Source organism: Nyctibius grandis, chromosome 9 (genome assembly GCF_013368605.1).
Source record: "Nyctibius grandis isolate bNycGra1 chromosome 9, bNycGra1.pri, whole genome shotgun sequence".
Taxonomy (NCBI): domain Eukaryota; kingdom Metazoa; phylum Chordata; class Aves; order Nyctibiiformes; family Nyctibiidae; genus Nyctibius; species Nyctibius grandis.
Genome location: NC_090666.1, coordinates 33,235,392 through 33,254,466, shown reverse-complemented (window position 1 = coordinate 33,254,466; position 19,075 = coordinate 33,235,392). Strand labels below are relative to the sequence as shown.

General features: G+C 51.6%; 1 protein-coding gene across 3 annotated transcripts in view; it reads right to left on the bottom strand.

The window, feature by feature from the left end:
- The window catches only part of LOC137667399 (TGF-beta receptor type-2-like), a 35,804-nt gene that overhangs the window by 3,338 nt on the left and 13,391 nt on the right, over nt 1-19,075 (bottom strand). For 2 of the 3 annotated variants that reach the window (XM_068408133.1, XM_068408131.1), the window contains 5 exons: nt 12,984-13,134; nt 7,113-7,315; nt 2,655-3,463; nt 2,398-2,539; nt 1,016-1,143 (listed from right to left, as the gene is read on the bottom strand). In XM_068408133.1, the coding sequence (XP_068264234.1) occupies nt 1,016-1,143; nt 2,398-2,539; nt 2,655-3,463; nt 7,113-7,315; nt 12,984-13,134 (1,433 nt within the window). Of the gene's footprint in view, nt 1-1,015; nt 1,144-2,397; nt 2,540-2,650; nt 3,464-7,112; nt 7,316-12,983; nt 13,135-19,075 lie in introns of those variants that run through there. The other variant, XM_068408134.1, reaches the window with a different exon arrangement.

The window sequence follows — 19,075 nt, the reverse complement described above, 5'->3', positions numbered from 1 at the left end:
CAAACACTGCAAGGCTCTGTGAGCCAGCAGGCTCCATGTTTCAGCTTGTTTTTCAGATTAACTGAATTGTTGATCAGCGGACGGTGTTTTTCTACAGGACACGTGGAATTTAAGAAGTACCAAAGTCAGGCAAGATTTGAAAATCCTGGTCAGTGTGCCCATTACCCCTTGTGTCCTCAGTGTATGGAAGAAAGTACTGGACCTGGAGGAGAGAAGACCATGTCAGAGCCAGGAGGTAGCTATGTTTCTGGAGCTGGTTGATCTGGGTGTGCTTGGGGATGGTTTTAACAGAGCACATCTCATCATTGCTGAAGTATTTCTCTTCTAGAGCGCTGGGTTATGCTTTCTGTGCTGAAATGCTGTGCTTTCAGACCCTCTGAGCTGAAGGCTGGTGAAAGACTTCCCCCTTGACAAGACTCGAGCCTAGCAGGTTCCCTGATTGTTTCACTCAAGGGAGATGCTTTCCTTGCAGAAGTCCTTCTTTTCAAATGTCAAGTCCTGACTTCTCATCTCAGAGGTAATATTGAGCTTGAAATCTCCACAGCCAAGTGGGCAAGAGGCTGGATGCACCTTCCCTCCCCTCTGTCCCTGCTGTGAGATGGCTGTGTGCGAGGGACTGTGTGTTTCCTGAGCTAGAGCTTTCTGGGTAGTGTGGTTATGGAAGAAATGGGGTGGACTCAAATGATTTACCATTTCATGAGAATAGCTTGCACTGAAATGCTCCATTTTGCTGTTACCTGCAAGATAACCGAACACTATCTCTTGGCATTCGTAACGCTTCCTGACGAGGGCAATTTATTCATCATTATATTTTGCTGTACCCCTGGCTGGTGGCTTTTAAACAGCAGGGATCTGGGTCTTGTGGGGCTTATGTGGGTTCAGACAGCCAAGAAGGAGCTGTAAGTAGGGTCCAGGAGTTCTGCCTGCTTTTGCTTTGATTACAGCTGTAATGATTTTTAGGCTAAAGTAGGGCAACATGGGTTGCTCTTTTCTGAACCAGCTACTCCCAGTTTACCTGATGCACCAGCCAGCTGCTCGGGATCTCGGGGCGTCCTCTGCCATGCAGCACGATGTCCCTCATGGTATCCACGCAGGGCTGCTCCTGGACTTTTGACCCAAAAGGCAGCTCATAATTCTTTACCTCTGCAAGGAAGCAACAGCAGCATTACAGCATGTTTTTCATGCATTCGCCGCTTCGCTTTGGTATGGTCCATTGGATAAGGATAAATTTGTTTTTACCGGTCTGCAAAAATAAATGGATCTGGAAACGATTATAATTTGAACACAGAAACGTAGTGGTGGGTTTTCATGTAGAGGTTGTTTTCAGAGACAGGACTGAAGAGGAACCATCTGACCACCTTCCTGAACCCAAGAGGTGCACTACGAAGGACTTGGTCTGTCTTTGGGTGAGACATATTTTGAGCAGGTAAAATGTGTTGTGCTGGTGAAAGATGGGAGAGGCAACTACAATACCAGCATCCAGAGTCCTGCTGCGGGCAGGGATTGCGTTAGAGGAGAAATGGCCCTTCCAGAAGAGCAACCCCATTTCGTAGGAGGCCAAGGAGAAGCTCCCTGTTGCAGAGGTGAGAGGCCACCCTGGTTTCTGCCAGCTCCTGTCCGGATGCAAATGCTGGTGAAATATGAGTGGGGAAGGATGGCCTGGGACGCTGGCTCGGGAGCAAAGGATGCACAGGGCATCTGAGCCAGGTAAGGCTCTCCCGCCGCCGAGCATGGGGCATGCGGGGCAGTTGGGGCAGCTTTCTTGCCAAGGATTGGGCTTCTTGCAGCTCTGTGGGCTTGTATTGCAAGTAAGTGGGATAGGGAAGGAACTGGAGAGAGCTAAAAATGGGAGGGAGAGGAGCAGGCAGAAGGGCAGGCAGGAGCTAACAGCAGGGCAGATAATGAAATGTTTTGCTACACGCAATTTCAGATGCCAGGATGTGGCTCTGGGAAGTGAGGGGGGACGTGGCTCTGTCAGAGGCTGGAGTTTGCGAGTCCCCGTTGCAATATAAACCCTCTGCTGTTATCTGAAAAGTGCTTGTGGCCGGGGAGGGGGAGGCAGCTTTTGGCTCTTCCTGCTTGGTTTGCTTTGCATCGCCAGCACTGGCTCAGATCTGACTTGGCAACTGGCCAGCTTTCAGTGGGGGGTTGGACCAGATGACCCCCCGGGGTCCTGTCCTGGTCCTCGGCCACTGAGCCAGCCCCCTTGAGCCACAGCATGCAGAGCAGGCAGCCATGGAGGAGGATCTGCTGCCAGCTCTTAGCACCCCTGCAGAGAGCCAAGCCACCCCAAATCAGGTCCTGGGCTACCTCTGGGGACGCGAGGGTGAGCCACATCCCTGTACAGGGAGGAAGGGAGCAAAAAGGCGCGTGGCAACCCCAGTGCGATGCTCCTACCTCCTACCACTTCACATCTGGAGGCCATTTCCCACAAAACGAGGGCCATGGAGTAGACATCCATCTGCTTGAAAGACTCCAGGTCTTCCAGGTTCACCCTGGACTCCAGGACCTCTGGGGCCATGTATCTGGCAGTGCCCACCTGCCCGCAAAGAGGAGAGAGGCGTTAGCAGGGGTGGGTGAGGACTTTGGCCGCGGGGCAACCAGGGGTGGTTTGCAAAGGGTCCCTCTGGGGAGGGCTGTCAGGTCATACTTGCCTGCCCGCTGTTGGCAAAGTCATCCACCGTCAGGGAAGGGTCGAGGCGTATGGCAATGCCGAAGTCGCAGAGCACGCACTCCTGCTCGTTCTTCACCAGGACATTGGTGCTTTTGATGTCCCGGTGGGCGATGGGGATTTTTGGCCTGCCGCAGGTGGTGTAGTCACTGTGGAGGTGGGCCACCCCGCTCACCAGGGAGCCTGCCATCTTCTGCAGGTCCATCCAGCTCAGGACATGGTGGGAGAGGTAGTCCTTGAGGTTACCCCGGCTGTGGTAGGCGGTGATGAGCCAGTACTCCCGGCGGGGCCCCACGCCCCGGTCCTCAGCGGTGAGGAACCGCAGGACGCTGTCGTGCTTGAGGCTGGCGTCGGTGAAGATCTGGCTCTCGTTCTTCCAGGAGGAGTACTCCTCGCAGGGGAAGATCTTCACGGCCACTGTCTCGTACTGCCCCGAGCGGCTGTGGCTCAGCTTGGCCCTCCACACCTCCGCGAACTGCCCTTTGCCCACCATCTCGTCCAGCTCGATGGGGAGCAGCTCGGCGGGGCGGCTGCTGGCGCAGGTGGGGCTGGCGCCGGCCGGGCTCTCGTCCATCAGCACGGACAGCTTCTCCTCCCGCTCGGCGGACCTCCCCGGCTCCGGCAGCGCCGGGGGCTGCCCCGGTTTCCCACCCCACGCCTTGGCTCTCTTGCGTCGCTTCTGCGTGCGGCAGAGGTAAAACGTCACCGTGATCATCACTGCCACCAGCAGCGGGGGCAGGAGGCTGATGGCGGCCACCGGGATCACCTCTTTGCTCTGCAGCATGGAGTAGCCTGCGGGGAGGAAAGCAAAGGCCAGGGCGCTGCTGCCGCGGGTCTGCAACAGCTCGTTTTCGTCACGCAGAGGAGGAAAACGTGCGAAGCTGTTAATGAAGCGCAGCCCTTCACGGGGCCACAGCGCACAGACCCTATCCTGCAAAGAACCCAGCTGCGGGCAGTTATTAAGGGGGCTGCTCAAATTTAGCTCTGTTTATCAAGCCGGGGTTCAGGGCACCGGCCCGTGTTCACTGGGCCAGGTGGTGCGGCCTGTGAGACCCCGCCACTGCCACCAGAATGGCTCCGCTGCCCTTCAGCTTGTGCTCACGGCGAGGGGAGCTGGGATGGAAATAACAGCGATAAAGCTGAGGTAAGGCTCGAATGGAGCAAATCTCTGAGGGGGTTTGGGACTGGGGCTTTGCTGGACCTCCATGGGACAGGAGGGCTGCTGGGGAGGGTGGGCAGCGTGCAGGACTGTGCATCCTGGGGGCACACCGATGTGCTTTGCACAGTAATTAGCGTAATGGAGCATTGTTTCAGTGCTGTCTGCCAGTGTTGGCATCTCCTTCCTCGCCGTGTTACGACACTGACCCCCGTCAACTGAGCAGGCATGGCTGCTTTTGTTTTATCTCTTTTAAACCTCTGTCAGCCTTCAGATCGTCGGCGGGGGGAGCACACAAAAAGCCCTAACCCTCGCACAACATATAATTGTCTGATCCTTTGATGTTCGCGATTCCTGGAATAAACATGCTGACTTCAGTAGAGATATTCAAGTAAAATCTTACTCAGAGGTTTTTCTGCCAAGTATAATAACCCAGGGGAAGAGGGATAAGAATCATTCCATAAGCAAAACTCTTGCTGCTTGACCTCAGTGTGTGTAGATCATAATTCAGGTTCTGGAAAAACAGAGCGTTTAGCTATTTTCCTTGGCAAATTTCAAAAAAATGTGCTGCAGCTAATTTCTGCAAGGCTGTGAAAGCGTTTCTAAAATAGGCATCAGGTTCAAACCACAAGATCAACCTAAACTGATATAAATCAATAACTAACTCAGGAATATGTTTGTTTTGGAAAGCTTTAGGCCTGGATATCACCTACTGCTTTAATGGATTTACCCGATGCTTAAGATCCCGTCTTTGAAACTCTGAAGAAAGAGAAGATATTTTTAAGGGAGTTGCATGCACAAGTCCTAAAAGGGGAAGTTAACGCAACTTCAGCAAATTCATTTGTGAGGATGCCCCTTCCCGATGCAAGCCCTTGGATATGGAGGGGTTGCAGCATGGCTTAGACCCCTTCCATGGAGAGCAAATGTAGCTGCTCTGGTGATAACTGTGGGTCTGTAAACCCACGTCTTGTTGAGCATCGCTGCGTGGGTCTTTCCATCCCTGCCAGGGGGAGGTGGACCTCCAGGGCCAGGTGGACCTCCAGGGCCAGGCTCAGCTGGCACAGGGGTGGAGAGGACTCTGTGTGCTCAACCCTACCCAATGTCTTCCCAAGGTGTCTGCTGGTCTCCTTGCACGGCTTCAGGAAGCGATGCCTCCATGTATTCATGAGGGTCATCTCTGAGCTCTGATGGGGTCCAGAGCAGTGCCACACAGCAGCCCAGACCTGAAAGCAGGGCTTAAGGCTCATCAAGAAATGGGAAAAAAAAATCCACCTACTTTAGCTGCTGGAGAAATGCTCATCTCTGTTAGGTATTTCTCTGCTCGGTGTTTGTCTACACCATTGAAGGTGATCATAAGTTAACATTTAAAATGCAAACAATCCTTTAAAGCAGAAGGAAAGGATGTAAGCAATGGGGTCTCTAAGTCTGGGGCTTCCCAAGCTGATCCCACAAACCAAATCAAAGAGGAGATAATTGTTCAAGGCCCGTGCTGCTCTCGCTCTGAGTTTCAGCACTTTACGTGCTGGCTGGCAGGAGGAGGCTGTTTGTAGGAGCCTTCGGTGGGGGAGGCATTTCCAATGAGCCAGTTGTCATTTTTCTGTGAAATTACATATCCCAGCACCGGCTTTGGGATTTGACTATCTCTCCCTCGAAGTGTGCGTACCTGTTATGTTTGGCTCGAGAAGCAGCAAAGAACTGCCAAAATTAGCATCATTTGCCTTCGTTAAAAGTGGCTTGTTTGTTCTGAGAATTTGCATTTTATGTGTTTTTATTTTTTTCATTTTCCTTTGCGTTGCGGGAGAAGCTATGACACTGACTTGCACGTTATGCTTGGGCTCATTTTCAGCATCTCTCTGCTCTGTAAATACAAAAAATCAGAGGGGTTTCACTTTGCTTTTGTTATGGGTCACATTCTTCATGGGCACTTGGATAAACCTGGTCCTTTTGGAGTTAGGGAGGTTTGGACGTTTGGCTGCATGAAAAGAAGTGTGGCCATTCTCCCCCTCTACTCTGCTCTTGTGGGACCCCACCTGCAGCGCTGCATCCAGCTCTGCAGTGCTCAGCACAAGAAAGACATGGACCTGTTGGAGCGAGTCCAGAGGAGGCCATGAAGATGATCAGGGGGCTGGAGTACCTCGCCTATGTAGACAGGCTGAGAGAGCTGGGGCTCTTCAGCCTGGAGAAGAGAAGGGTCCAGGGAGACTTTATAGCAGCCTTCCAGTATCTGAAGGGGCTACAGGAAAGCTGGAGAGGGACTTTTTACAAGGACGAGTAGTGACAGGACGAGGGGGAATGGTTTTAAACTGAAAGAGGGGAGATTTAGATTAGATATTAGGAAGCAACTCTTTCCTGTGAGGGTGGTGAGACACTGGCCCAGGTTGCCCAGAGAAGCTGTGGATGCCCCCTCCCTGGCCGTGTTCAAGGCCAGGTTCGATGGAGCATTGAGCAACCTGGTCTTGTGGAAGGTGTCCCTGCCTGTGGCAGGGGGGTTGGAACTAGATGATCTTTAAGGTCCCCTCCAACCCAAACCATTCTATGATTCTATGAATCTATGGACAAGCCCCTAAAGGCTCAGGATCTAGCTGGAAGTGTTTCCAAAGTACACAACCCTCCTGAGGTTTAGAAATGAGCTGCCTCTTCATTTTCCCTCCTGTGGATTTACAGCTCCTGTTGGATCTCCAGCCATCTGTAGAAGCATCTACAGGTGTGCCAAGCCATGCTCACGTATGTGTATGGCACTGGGGTGGCTCTGGCCGTTGCTGTCCAGGGGGAACGCCACTGCAGAAATCCCCAGGAGAGTGCCAGGGCAGGCACCGCTGCGTGCTGAGCCTCGTGCCCCGGCACCACCACCTTTTTGGGTTGCAGCTGTGGAGGATGCCAGCGGTTCCTGTGGGTTTTGTCGGGGCAGGATTTGCTCCAGTGCAATTTATTTGAAGCTTTCAGAGCATTGACTCACGCTGGGTTACATCAGCTTCTGGGTTCCCCGGTTGATTTGCCCTGCGCTGAAGGGCACAGCTGACCGAGAGATACAGTGGATTTTCCATCTCCTGATGTTTCTAGACCAAGGCTGGAGGCATTGCTGGGAGGGATGGTTTAGCCACAGAAAAAATACTGCACTCAGTAATGGGGTACAAATTTTACCTGGGTTCTATATAAAGAGGTCAAAGAAGATGCTGAAAGAGCTCCTTCTGGCATTGCACCTCCTACTCTATTGGAAATACAAGTTCTTTGTCATTAGCGTTGGGTGCTTCTCCCCCGATAAATACCGTTAACAAAAGCACTCACCATTGGTGTGGTTTTCAAAGATAAGTTTATCGTTGCACTCCTGCTCGTCCACGCAGCCGCAGATGTAGATGATCCCATCCTCGCTGGGCTGATGGGTCATGATGCAGCGTGAGGTGTTGTAGTTGGGGACCATGAGGTTTTCGATGGGGCGGTGGGGGTTGTGGCAGAGCGTGCTGATCCTGATGCTCTCGTTGTCCTGTCTCCTGCGCATGCCAAATGAACCGAACAGAAGAAGTCAGGATAGAGGAGGAATCTGTCTTGGTTGATGAGGGCTGGGTCAGGGACCAATTAAGCAATCTGGACGTCCGTAAATCCATGGGCCCTGATGGGATGCACCCGCGGGTGCTGAGGGAGCTGGCGGAAGTCATTGCTAGGCCACTCTCCATCATCTTTGCTAAGTCGTGGGCAACGGGAGAGGTGCCTGAGGACTGGAGGAAAGCGAATGTCACTCCAGTCTTCAAAAAGGGCAAGAAGGAGGACCCGGGTAACTATAGACCGGTCAGCCTCACCTCCATCCCCGGAAAGGTGATGGAACAACTTGTCCTTGGTGCTGTCTCTAGGCACATCAAGGATAGGGGGATCATTAGGGGCACTCAGCATGGCTTCACCAACGGGAAGTCTTGCTCAACCAACTTGATAGCCTTTTATGAGGACGTAACCCGATGGATAGATGATGGTAAAGCTGTGGATGTGGTCTATCTCGATTTCAGTAAAGCGTTTGACACGGTCTCCCACAGCATCCTCGCAGCTAAACTGGGGAAGTGTGGTCTGGATGATCGGGTAGTGAGGTGGATTGTGAACTGGCTGAAGGAAAGAAGCCAGAGAGTGGTGGTCAATGGGACTGAGTCCAGTTGGAGGTCTGTGTCTAGCGGAGTCCCGCAAGGGTCGGTACTGGGACCAGTTCTATTCAATATATTCATTAATGACTTGGATGAGGGATTAGAGTGCGCTGTCAGCAAGTTCGCTGATGACACAAAACTGGGAGGAGTGGCTGATGTGCCGGAAGGCTGCGCAGCCATTCAGAGAGACCTGGACAGGCTGGAGAGTTGGGCGGGGAGAAATTTAATGAAATATAACAAGGGCAAGTGTAGAGTCCTGCATCTGGGCAAGAACAACCCCATGTACCAGTACAAGTTGGGGGCAGACCTGTTGGAGACCAGTGTAGGGGAAAGGGACCTGGGGGTCCTAGTGGACAGCAGGATGACCATGAGCCAGCAGTGTGCCCTTGTGGCCAAGGAGGCCAATGGCATCCTGGGGTGTATTAGAAGGGGTGTGGTCAGCAGGTCAAGAGAGGTTCTCCTCCCCCTCTACTCTGCCCTGGTGAGGCCGCATCTGGAATATTGTGTCCAGTTCTGGGCCCCTCAGTTCAAGAAGGACAGGGAATTGCTAGAGAGAGTCCAGCGCAGAGCCACGAAGATGATTAAGGGAGTGGAACATCTCCCTTATGAGGAGAGGCTGAGGGAGCTGGGTCTCTTTAGCTTGGAGAAGAGGAGACTGAGGGGTGACCTCATTAATGTTTATAAATATGGAAAGGGCAAGTGTCATGAGGATGGAGCCAGGCTCTTCTCAGTGACATCCCTTGACAGGACAAGGGGCAATGGGTGCAAGCTGGAACACAGGAGGTTCCACTTAAATATGAGGAAAAACTTCTTTACGGTGAGGGTGACCGAACACTGGAACAGGCTGCCCAGAGAGGTTGTGGAGTCTCCTTCTCTGGAGACATTCAAAACCCGCCTGGACGCGTTCCTGTGTGATATGGTCTAGGCAATCCTTCTCCGGCAGGGGGATTGGACTAGATGATCTTTCGAGGTCCCTTCCAATCCCTAACATCCTGTGATTCTGTGAAGCGTTAGTCTAGCGGCTCATCCTTCATGTCATCTTAAACCTGGTTTTAAGATCATTAGTTTTAAGCTGTGTAGGTAATGACTTGTTTGTGGTGGCTCTGGTATAATTCTAATTATATATGTTTTGGAGGGGCTTTGTTAAAGCCCTTTATCTCTTCTAAATGGTGACAAGATAAATGTTTAGCATGCGCCAATAGTAGGATGGGAACCAGAGACTCTGCTTGTTTCCAGTAGATAATTCACCAGTTCATAGTCATGCCTTGGATCAGGTAGTGCTAACCCTGAGTGTCTGCGTGGGATTTGGGGCAAAACCCCTCCTTTACCAATACCAGCTGCTAGGCCAGCAGGTTTTGGGGCTGTATGGTCCTAAGGAAACCCTCCAAAATGAGGGTCCCACCTCGTATGTCACCTCTGCTGCAATACAAGTCACAACATCTGTCTCAGGAGGGGCCAGGCTCTCTGCTGCCCAAATTTCACCTGTGCAGGGGAGAGGCAGGGGACATGGGGGCCAAAATGCCTGCTTGGCTTGTGCTTCCCTCCTGCTCCTCTCAACCCATGCATGCAGGTGGAGCCCATAAGCACCATCTCATTTCTTGGATTCTCTCTCTCAACTAATTGCTGGTTGTCGTGCCCTGTCCTTGCAGGACCATTTGCTCCTGCCTCCTGTGACCTGCAGTCGCTGGTTGGGGCTATTTCTAGAAACAGCTTGACCTCTAGAGCTGCTAAATTATAATGTGAAGGTGATATGACTGCTGGAGCATAGGGCTGTGTCTGCGTCTATACCATGGCTTCAGACACCGAGCAACTACAAATGACACCTGTGGCGGTGATGTCCTGGTCCTTGCCGGGTCTGGGACAGAGGAGTGCTGGGGCTTGGCACAGCCATGGATGCAATGGCAAATCAGCCCTAGCTCCTCATTTCCATTTAGGTAATTAAGAGGGAGCATTGCGTTTAACTGCGCACAAGCATTCCGCAAGCGCAGTGAGAACAAGTGAAATCTTTCAAGGCCTAATACTGACAGTCTCATTCATGAAACTCTAGTTGCTCATGGAAGCATGGCTCGTAGCACCAGGTTGAGCTCTGTACTGCCAGTGTCCTTTGAGCTTTTTTAACCACCAGTGCTCAGTAGCCAAGATAGATCCTTCTCATGTGCCACATGTTTGCTCAGCAGCACCTAGACTGGGGTCCCATTAAAGCTATGGAAATGTGTCACACATAGAGCTAAAGGATGGGTTTGGCTCTGGCTGTGGTCCGACTCCTCAAGCACAGGAGTTTTGCTGGAAAACTCCAGCTGTCAACAGATCTGGGCAGCGTTGGCTCAACACAAGGCGGCTTGGCGAGAGGGTCCGGCATAGCTGTGTCCCAGCACATGGGAGCCCCCTTATTTTGGTGTGTGGGAGAGCCATCCTTGTTGGACTCAAGGCTTCATCTCTGCCTGTTCTTTAAGCTCACCTACCAGTGTTGGCCACCACCGACAAAATGGTGATTAAGGTAAGAATCAATTGGGCAGAGTGGGAGCACATTAGAACTTCATCCCTCTTTGGGTGTCTCGCTGCTGGTTTTGTTGGTAGCCAGATGTTATTAAAAAAATAAAAAAAAAGTCTATTTCTAAGCTACCATGGGGTATGACCCTTTTGGAAGGAGCTGATTTTGAGAAAAACAAGATGATGTGGGGACAGAAATCACTCTTTGTGGGGGTTTGCTGTCCCCCAAAGCAATAGGCAGAGGCTGGAGACAGTTGGGGCAGTGCAGAGGCAGGACCCTGGGGCCATGGGCTGGGAGATGGCTTTGCCCTTACCAAGCTGGGTGATGGAAGAGGTTTGGGGAGCAAACGGTGGAGATCCTTAAAATCTGGGGCGCCCAGATGGATTTAGGAATGGCTGAGCATGAACTGGGTTATGTCTCTTTATGGGGTGGATGGTGGCAGCTGAAAGGAGCTGGAGCTTGGAGATGGGATCAGGAGGCAGCTGTTGGTGTTGTGATGGAGCCTCTTGCCCTCGGAGAGCTGGAGCAGAGCTGACGCAGGCTGCTGGCATGGCACGTGAGACGCGCCGGGTACCTCCGAGCCGGACGGCTCCTGTCCTGCTGGCACCATCAGGGAAACGCAACCTGGGATGTGGCCCTTCTCCTACGGGGAGGATCAGCACCTGCCTTGCAGAGCCAGTGGGTAATTAAAAGCTAATTAAGAGCTAAGAGCAGAGTACCAGGGTTTGACCCTTGTTTCCAGAGCCTTCCCCAGCGGAGGCAGGATAACCCGGCACCAGTCGGGTTTGCAGGGCAGCCCTGGGGCGAGGACAAGCGGATGGGGAACGACCAGCCCGGTGTGGGCTATGGGCGGCTGGTGAGCGTTGCAGCCACTCCTGGGGGTGTTCAAAGGAAATTAGAGCTGTTAACAACTTTTCCAGCCTCCGCTTCCTGACCTAGCGGTGCGAAGTGGGAGGGTGAGCATATGGAGAGGTTTCATGATGCCTTTGGGGTCCCCTGGGAAGTCAGAAATAAAAGTAGGGGGAAGAACCCAAATTTGTCATCCTTTTCCTGGCGCAGAGCATGGAAGGTCCCCCAGCCTCAGCTCTGTTTTCTTGGGGCTCCCAGGTAATTTGTCAGACGAGCTTCCAGCTGAAGGGTGCCAGGGGGGTGTGATCCCTCCTCTGTGGACTGCCCAGGCTGAGCACGCTGGAGGACGTGAGCGTGTTGCTCATGAGCATGGGGCCAAAGCTGCTGCTGTGACTGCGATACCCACGCAAGACAAGTTCAGATGATCCAAATATGCCTCTGCAAGTCAGCAACAGGCAGTGAGGCTGTCTTGGAGGTGAGCCCTGCCTGCAGGGATCTCAGGATGGGTCTTAGGATGGGGTGGGAGATGCTTGGAGGAGGCTGTGGGGCCGGCAGGGTTTCACCACCAGCCACTCCACTGGTGATTTGTGACTCCACAGCTGCCTCACCCCAGCCGATATGTGGTGCGAGGTGCAGCCCCATCCCATGCCATGGGATTGCTTTCCTGGTGTGGGGATTTATGCTGCAGGGGTCTTGCTTTTTCCTGTACGTGTAGGCTGTCAATGGGAAAACACAGCAAGATGCTGGATTGCCTACCCAGGATTTAAGGTGGTTTCTCCATGTGCATGTAGGAGAATTTGGGGCAGGGGGTGGATTTTGTTTGCTTGTTTGGGTTTCTTGTTGGGTTTGTGTTTTGTTTTTTTTTAAGTCCATAATGCAACAATTATGTTGAGGCAAACTCCTACTGAAAGTGGGGCGTACAGCATTCACGCTAATTAGCAGGTTGAGATGAAGCCTAGCGATAAGTGCTTGGCTGGCTTTCACTTTGGCAGCCAAATTAAAAGGAAAAGAGGAGGAAAATCACTCTGGGCAGACCCAAAATGGATGTGTTTTTCAGTTTTGCTCATGGGGACCAAAAAGCTGGGGGAGGCACTCTTCCGGGCCAAACGATGCGGCGCACGCTTGGCCTGAAATGCAAGATTGCGTTTCCCTTCCAGGCATCTCCAGGAGAACCAAAAAAAGTCTTTTTTCCAGGGGATGGGAAGGAGGTGGGTTGAACCCAGTGGGTTAAACCCCAGTTTGGTAAGAGCTTAGACGTCCATGCGCCTGATGGGGACAGACCTCGGCTGCACCCCTGCACGTGAACCGGGGTTTCACCAGCCTGATGCGGGAGGATATCATGGGTTGGGGGTCAGGGCTGCTAATGTTGCCCAGTGGGTTCAGCATGTAAAGCTAAATTCAGGGGTTTATGGGCGTTTAGAGGTCCTATAGCAAACTTGCCACACTTTGTGTCGGCGCTTAAATGCTTAATTTATTTAGAAAATAAACTGGTACTAATAAGGCAGACAAAATAATTTTTTACTGTGTATTGTAATTTTGATTATAATGGAGTCAAAAGGAGAGGAAGAGAAAGTCCTGAATTAATTCAATAATTCAAGTGCAGGGGTACATACCTGTGCGTTTCCATGAGCTGCCGCCCCGCGAACCCCTTTTTCCCCCACGTACCCCCTTGGCGAGGGGGTTGCCACTTACCATATGGCCACACAGATCTCGTAGGGGTCCTCGCAGTAGGAGTTGAGGTTGCAGTTGCTGTAGCACACCTTCTCCTCGCAGGCCGGCGGCGTGGAGTCGCACCACTTGCAGAGGTTGGTCTTCAGGCTGCGGCGGGCACTGGCACAGCAGGCTGGGGGGCAGAGAGGTGGTGGAGGGTGAGCGTGGCCGTGCTTGTCCAGAGTGGGGAAAAATAAGCACCATTTTCAGGGATTCACACAACCAGTGGAGAAGGAGCCTGAATTAACCCTATTTCTCCATGCATTTGTATATAGCTTTCATTTTGCTCCATTGCTTGGTCAAATGTGCTTTAGATTATGCCAAAGCCAAGAGGAGATGGAGGGATGCTGGCGGCGCAGAGGCAGGTCCTGCCAGAAAAGAGCTTTGCAGAGCCTGGGAAGCCCCAAAGAACCACGTTTTCCCTATGTGTTTCCCATACTGTTTATTGTCAAGGGGAAGTTTATTTCTTCCTCTACAACCTAGGCTCAAATCAGCATCTCCCTTCATCCTGAGTGGATGCAGTGTCCGAAAAGGGACATCTCTGGGTCTCTGCATTCCTGAAGGCTTTATTTATTCCCCTCCCTGGGGGGAGAGAAGTGCTGGGGAGGGATGCACGCCCAGGCTGGGGCAGCTGGGGAATGTGTTTGCCACCCCCTCCCCGAGCATCTGTGTTTTGGGCAGAAACGATGGACTGAGACTTCCCGAGCTCTGGAGCGACAGGGGCTGCTCCCTCCGGGGCTCCATTGCCCCCTCTGCCCTGACCTGGCACACGATGCTCTCCTGCCCCTGGAGTGCCACATCCAGTTGCAGCAGCAGGACTGACTGCTGCCCGTGTGGAGCTGCTCTGTGTGTATCTCACGGGCAGAAAATTATCTCTATTTTTATACAAAGGGTGAACGAACTATGCTCGGTTAAGGGATAAATCCCAGCTAAATTTAAACTTCCTGTTTTAAGGCTGCTAAATGTTTAGCCACTAAGTGGCTTATGTAGAAATATATATTTATAAATTTTTACTTAAATAAATACACTCGAGCATTCAGGTAGGAACCTGAACTACAGCAGCTGATTTTTTGAAGGTTTGGGCCATCTGTGCTTCTCAGGCTGCTGCTTCCCTGAGCTGCCCAGCAGTGCTGGGTGCTCCCAGCCCCTCTGAAAAGGGCAGTCGGGGCTCACTGGGCTGCCACAGCCATCACAGGGGTTTTCCATCACCAACCATTAGTTCGAACAAGAAACAAACTGCAAAATCCCCAACCGTCACTCGGGAAGCCTCAGCCCTTGCAATCAAGGCCCTGCAGATAGAGGAGCTCACCCATGGGCACCCTGGGTCTGTGGGTGACCTGCAGGACCTCCTGTGTTCTTGGTGGTCACATCTACGACCTGCCCGTGGCCAACGGATGAGCCTACGGTCCCTTTCCTTTTTTAACGCATATACTGTCTCACAGCAAAAAGGGCTTTTTAACTTCTCTGCTCCCCAAATCTGGGGCATGCAGCCTTCTCCGGCAGCATCTCGCGTGCCTGCTCCGCTTCCCTCGCTGGCCCAGACCCCCCTCCACGAGACAGCTGTAAAAGAGCTGCTGGAAGGCTCCCACACAGAAATAAACCATTTACAAGCTCCTGCGGCCTCGTACGAAGGGCCAAGGTTAACGGCGGAGGGGAAACCTGGCTGCAGAAGAGAAGCCTGTTGCATCTGAAGGTTGGAAAGAGGAAATTTTGGTTTAAATGACCCATGCGAGGCTTAAAACGCAGCTCAGCAGGGATCGTGTTGTGCAAGGCAGTGGGGGAGCTGGGAGCAGAGCGGGTGAGGATGCTGCCCACAACTTCTCGCCCAGCACCCCTCCCTGTCTGTGGGGCTGCTCTGGCCCTGCCCAGGCACACAGGGATTTTGTGGGTGACCTCAACAGGCCCAACACCCCGCATCCATCCAAGGGTTAGCTACCAAAATCATGACTTCAGCAGGGATTTCCAGCACCTGCAGCCAGCGTCAGCCACCCTCGCCTCCCCACCTCGCTCTGCTGTGGCAGGACTCGCAGGATCCTGGGCAAAACTCCTCTCGAGGACACAAGTTTTGGGGGTGGATGAGAAAAAAGCATTTGTGTGAGGCTCTTGATATACAGCGACAGCCGCCACGCTCTACAAACTCCATCGATGTTATTACGCGGGAACAGAGCATTGAAGGTAAATTGGCTTCTCCCCCCAAAACCCAGCCCCACCACAGCCAGGGCTGTGCTCTGGGGGTGTCGATCCCATATTTGTGCTTTCACCCCCTCAGCTCAACCCATCCACGCCCTGGCTCATGCTGTGCTCATGGTGGGCTCGTGCAGGACCGCAGGCTCAGCACCATCACCCCAGGATGTTTGGGGGCCCTGCGGAGGAGAAGCAAATGGACAAATCCAGGTTGTAGAAGTTGCTGGCGCAGAAGAGCGATGGAGCTTGTTATTTATATATTTATACCCACCAGGTATGTTATTTACTTATTTATATCAAGGGTTTGCTTGAGGTCTCAGAGCGAAACGTCAGCCCCGGTAGTTTTGTACTGGTGCGCGTGGTGGGGATCTTGACTTAGCAGTCGTTTGCACTGTGGAGTGGAGAAGCCAGGGCAGATGAAGGGGTTAAATATGGAAACAAGATCCAGAAATATAGCAGTAACTGGACAAAATTCTTTGGAGACAAATTGTTCTAAACTAGCTCAGGCTGTGATTCTGTTATCTGCTCTGCAAGAAAGGTCAGAGCAGGAATATCTTCCACCCCCCCTTCCCCTTCTTCTCCTAGGAAGCTAAAAAGAAGAGCACAAAGCCCACTGCAAGTTTCTTCAGGACTTTGTGTCCTTGAACCATTAGCTCGTAGGTGCAATTTAACTGCCACATCACTCATCTTGGCCCTGATTAGACCCAGATGAACACTTTCAATATTAATACTCAGATGATTTAATAAAGCTGCACGAGCAGTAAAAGTAACAATACACTTCCATAAAGGGGTTCCAGATGTTGCCAAGGCAAATTCTAAACATCAAAATACAAACTTCAAAAAAAAAAAAAAAAAAAGGACAAAAAAAAAAGCTGGATAAGCAAAACTTGGAACAAACTATAAACTAATTAAATGTGGGTTGAGTTTTCCAAAAATAAATTGAAGACATAAGGATGTGATGTGAGCCAATAAATAGTACAGTTAGTCAAAGTTATTGTGGAACCACAGTTGGAAAGAGGGTTTGAAGTCAGCGATAGGTGGACTCACAGCGAGCTTGGCTTCCTATCAATAGGAAGGCTTGTTCTCTTGTGCACAAGAGTGGGATCAAGTCTTCTGGTATCTATAACTGAGACCCCAGAGAGGTTACTGAGAGAATATGAGATGATTTTCAAGTAGAGGAATAAAGGGAAAAAACTACGCCAAAAGCGCCTGAGTCTCTCCTGCAAGAGCAGCAGGGGTGATATCACCACCCAAGGACATGGGGATCATTTTTCACGCGTGTTGGGGCAGCCCTCCAGCCTCTCACTACCCACAGGGCATCCGCGCTCTCCACTTGGCCACCTGCAAGGCCTGTTGAAGCACCACCGCTGTAGTCAATAACCCATCCTCTTCCCCTGTAAAAGAGTCATGTAAAACAGCTCTCCAAGAGAATTTTGTACCAGTCCCGTCACTGCAGCCATGGAAGCAAGCAGCTCCCAACAGATAAGCTCTTTGCTCACTTGCCAGGTGCTCAGCTCACAATGGTGACTACAGCTGTAAGAACCCAGCGGGATAAATAGGGCTCTCATTAGCTGGTCTCTACCAATGCAGCCCCAGATAGCAGGTAGGTCATCCACCACCTAACTTTGGCTCCAGCTTTCTGCATGCTGCAGTCCCCAGGGAGGAGGAATCACTAAGGAGCAAGCCTGGGGTGCAAGGAGGTGGAGGCACCATGCATTCGTTACAGGGAAGGAGAAGACACTTTGTAGCCAAAGCGCTGCCGTGTGCAGGCAACTCATTTTTGCTGGGGGGCAGAATGAGCAGCTTTAGTTCTCAAATGTTTTCTCTGGCATGCTGTTTTGTGACATCTAAACACCAGATGGGCTTAAGGAAAGGTGCTTGGTGGGAGACTAAAACACTCAGCACTCCCCCTCCCAAGGTGGAAGTGGACCAAGGTTTCCACCACATAGGACTTCCATGTGCACTTCAGCTTATGCTCTATCTTTCAGTAGAAAATTGCCCTTAAATTGCTTTTATTTTTCAAGGACAAAGAAAATTTGATCATTTTTACATCATAAATGCTTTACAGTGAGCTCTAACCCCTCTTTTCCGTGTGTCTCTAAGCATACTAAGGTGGGGCTGATCCTAACTCAGCAATTGCAGAGGGCTTCCCAACTTGCCATTACCGCAGCAGCTCCAGGACCTCTCTGCATCATCTTTCCATGCAGGTCAGTCTGTAATCCCCAAGCTTCGCACTCAGAAAGACTAAGGCCTGGGAGTTTAGCTGCCATGCTCTGAGGCTTTCTCTAATCAGCGGCATGCTTAAGCACAGGATTGGGGAGCACCTGTATCTCAATCTTGCAGCCACGTTGCCCCTGGAAAGCCCCCAGGTAGGTGCCCTGATGGAAACCCAACCTGCACTGAGACCTGCTTTCCCACCTGGGTGAGCCCGGGCTCAGCAGCAAGTCCTTCGTCTGCTGCTGAGTTTAGGATTAGGCTTTGCCTTGGGCTTTCATCCATGGCTAATGACATGACTACGCAATAACAGAGCCTCTCATAAAATTATTATGAGAACAAACAAATTCCTTCCCTATTATATACACTACTTGTTTTTAAGATTAAAACAACAGCTGGGCTGATGGGCTCCGCTCTCTCGCTGACCCATGCGAGAACACTAGGACCTCAGTGTTCTCCATTGCAGGTTAATCCTGAGCTGCCTCCTCCACAAAGCAACCACCAGTGCCATGGATGGGCTACATCGGGGTAATTCCTATGTCCTCGATTTCCAGGAGATCCTGTGCAGGGTCAGAAGTCCCCCTTGCAATTGTCCAGTGTGACCTGTGTAACAGAGATCCCAGACTTCCCGCAGTCAGCTCCAGCTTGAGCTAGATCCAATCTGTCAGAAAGTGCCCGGTCTTGCTGCGGCATCCCGCGGTGTTGCAGGATCTCCCCAGAACTAGACTTCAAGGTGCTGTACTGTCATTTCAGATGGAGCTCAGTTCTGTTCTCCAGTGGTGGGATCTGGTGCTACTTTCAGCTGCTGAACCAAAGAGATTTTTAGTATCGGGCCAGTCTTCTCCATCCATGTGTTTTACAAACACTGTATCTTCATCTTCGTAGAAGAGGTAGGGCAGACCAAATGGAGCTCAAAAAATCTTATCATCCCATTTTTTGCCCCATGAGGCACAAGCCCCCGACTCCCGCAGGAAACCCAGCAGCGCTCACGCTGCATTCGGTTCAGAGGACCAGGCTCTGCCCTCAGGTATGTGGTCCCACATCGTCCTACATAATAAATACTGTACTTGGCAGAGTACAGTATGGAACAAGGAATGAGCCAATAATGTTTCCTGGTGAATAAAAAAGGACTGATTTTGATTGCGTTAGACATCAGTGCTTCCTGGTGCCAGAAAGACGTGCAGTATACATTTCTGGTTTGCTTGGACCTTCTTCAAACAGGCTGCTAACTGACTTATTCCACCACTTATTCTTCCTTTGTGAAAATATCCCTTTAAATTAAGTGTTTAGCAAGTACTGCTTAGTCCCATTACAAAGTAAATTGGGTATGGATCGTACCAGCAGACTTCTCCAATCTCTTTCAGATGCTTAAATTACATCATGATCTAACTTCACCCCGGGGAGAGACGAGCTCTGCAGAATATGGTCTGTCCTGCTTTGGTAACCTCCGGTATTTCTCAGGTACTTTTTGCAAGTTGTCTACATGTTGGCACAATGACTCTGCTTTGTGTTGGGCCATCTCATGCAGAGGTACCCCATGGTCATGCCCTGACAAAGCCAGCACCATCCGGGCGAGCTGGAGCGCCGGGGGCCAGCGAGGTGATGCCCAGCACTCTGCGGGGAGGATTTGGCTGGAGCAGTTTCTCTTTGATTTTGGTCAGTTGATGCCTGTGCCT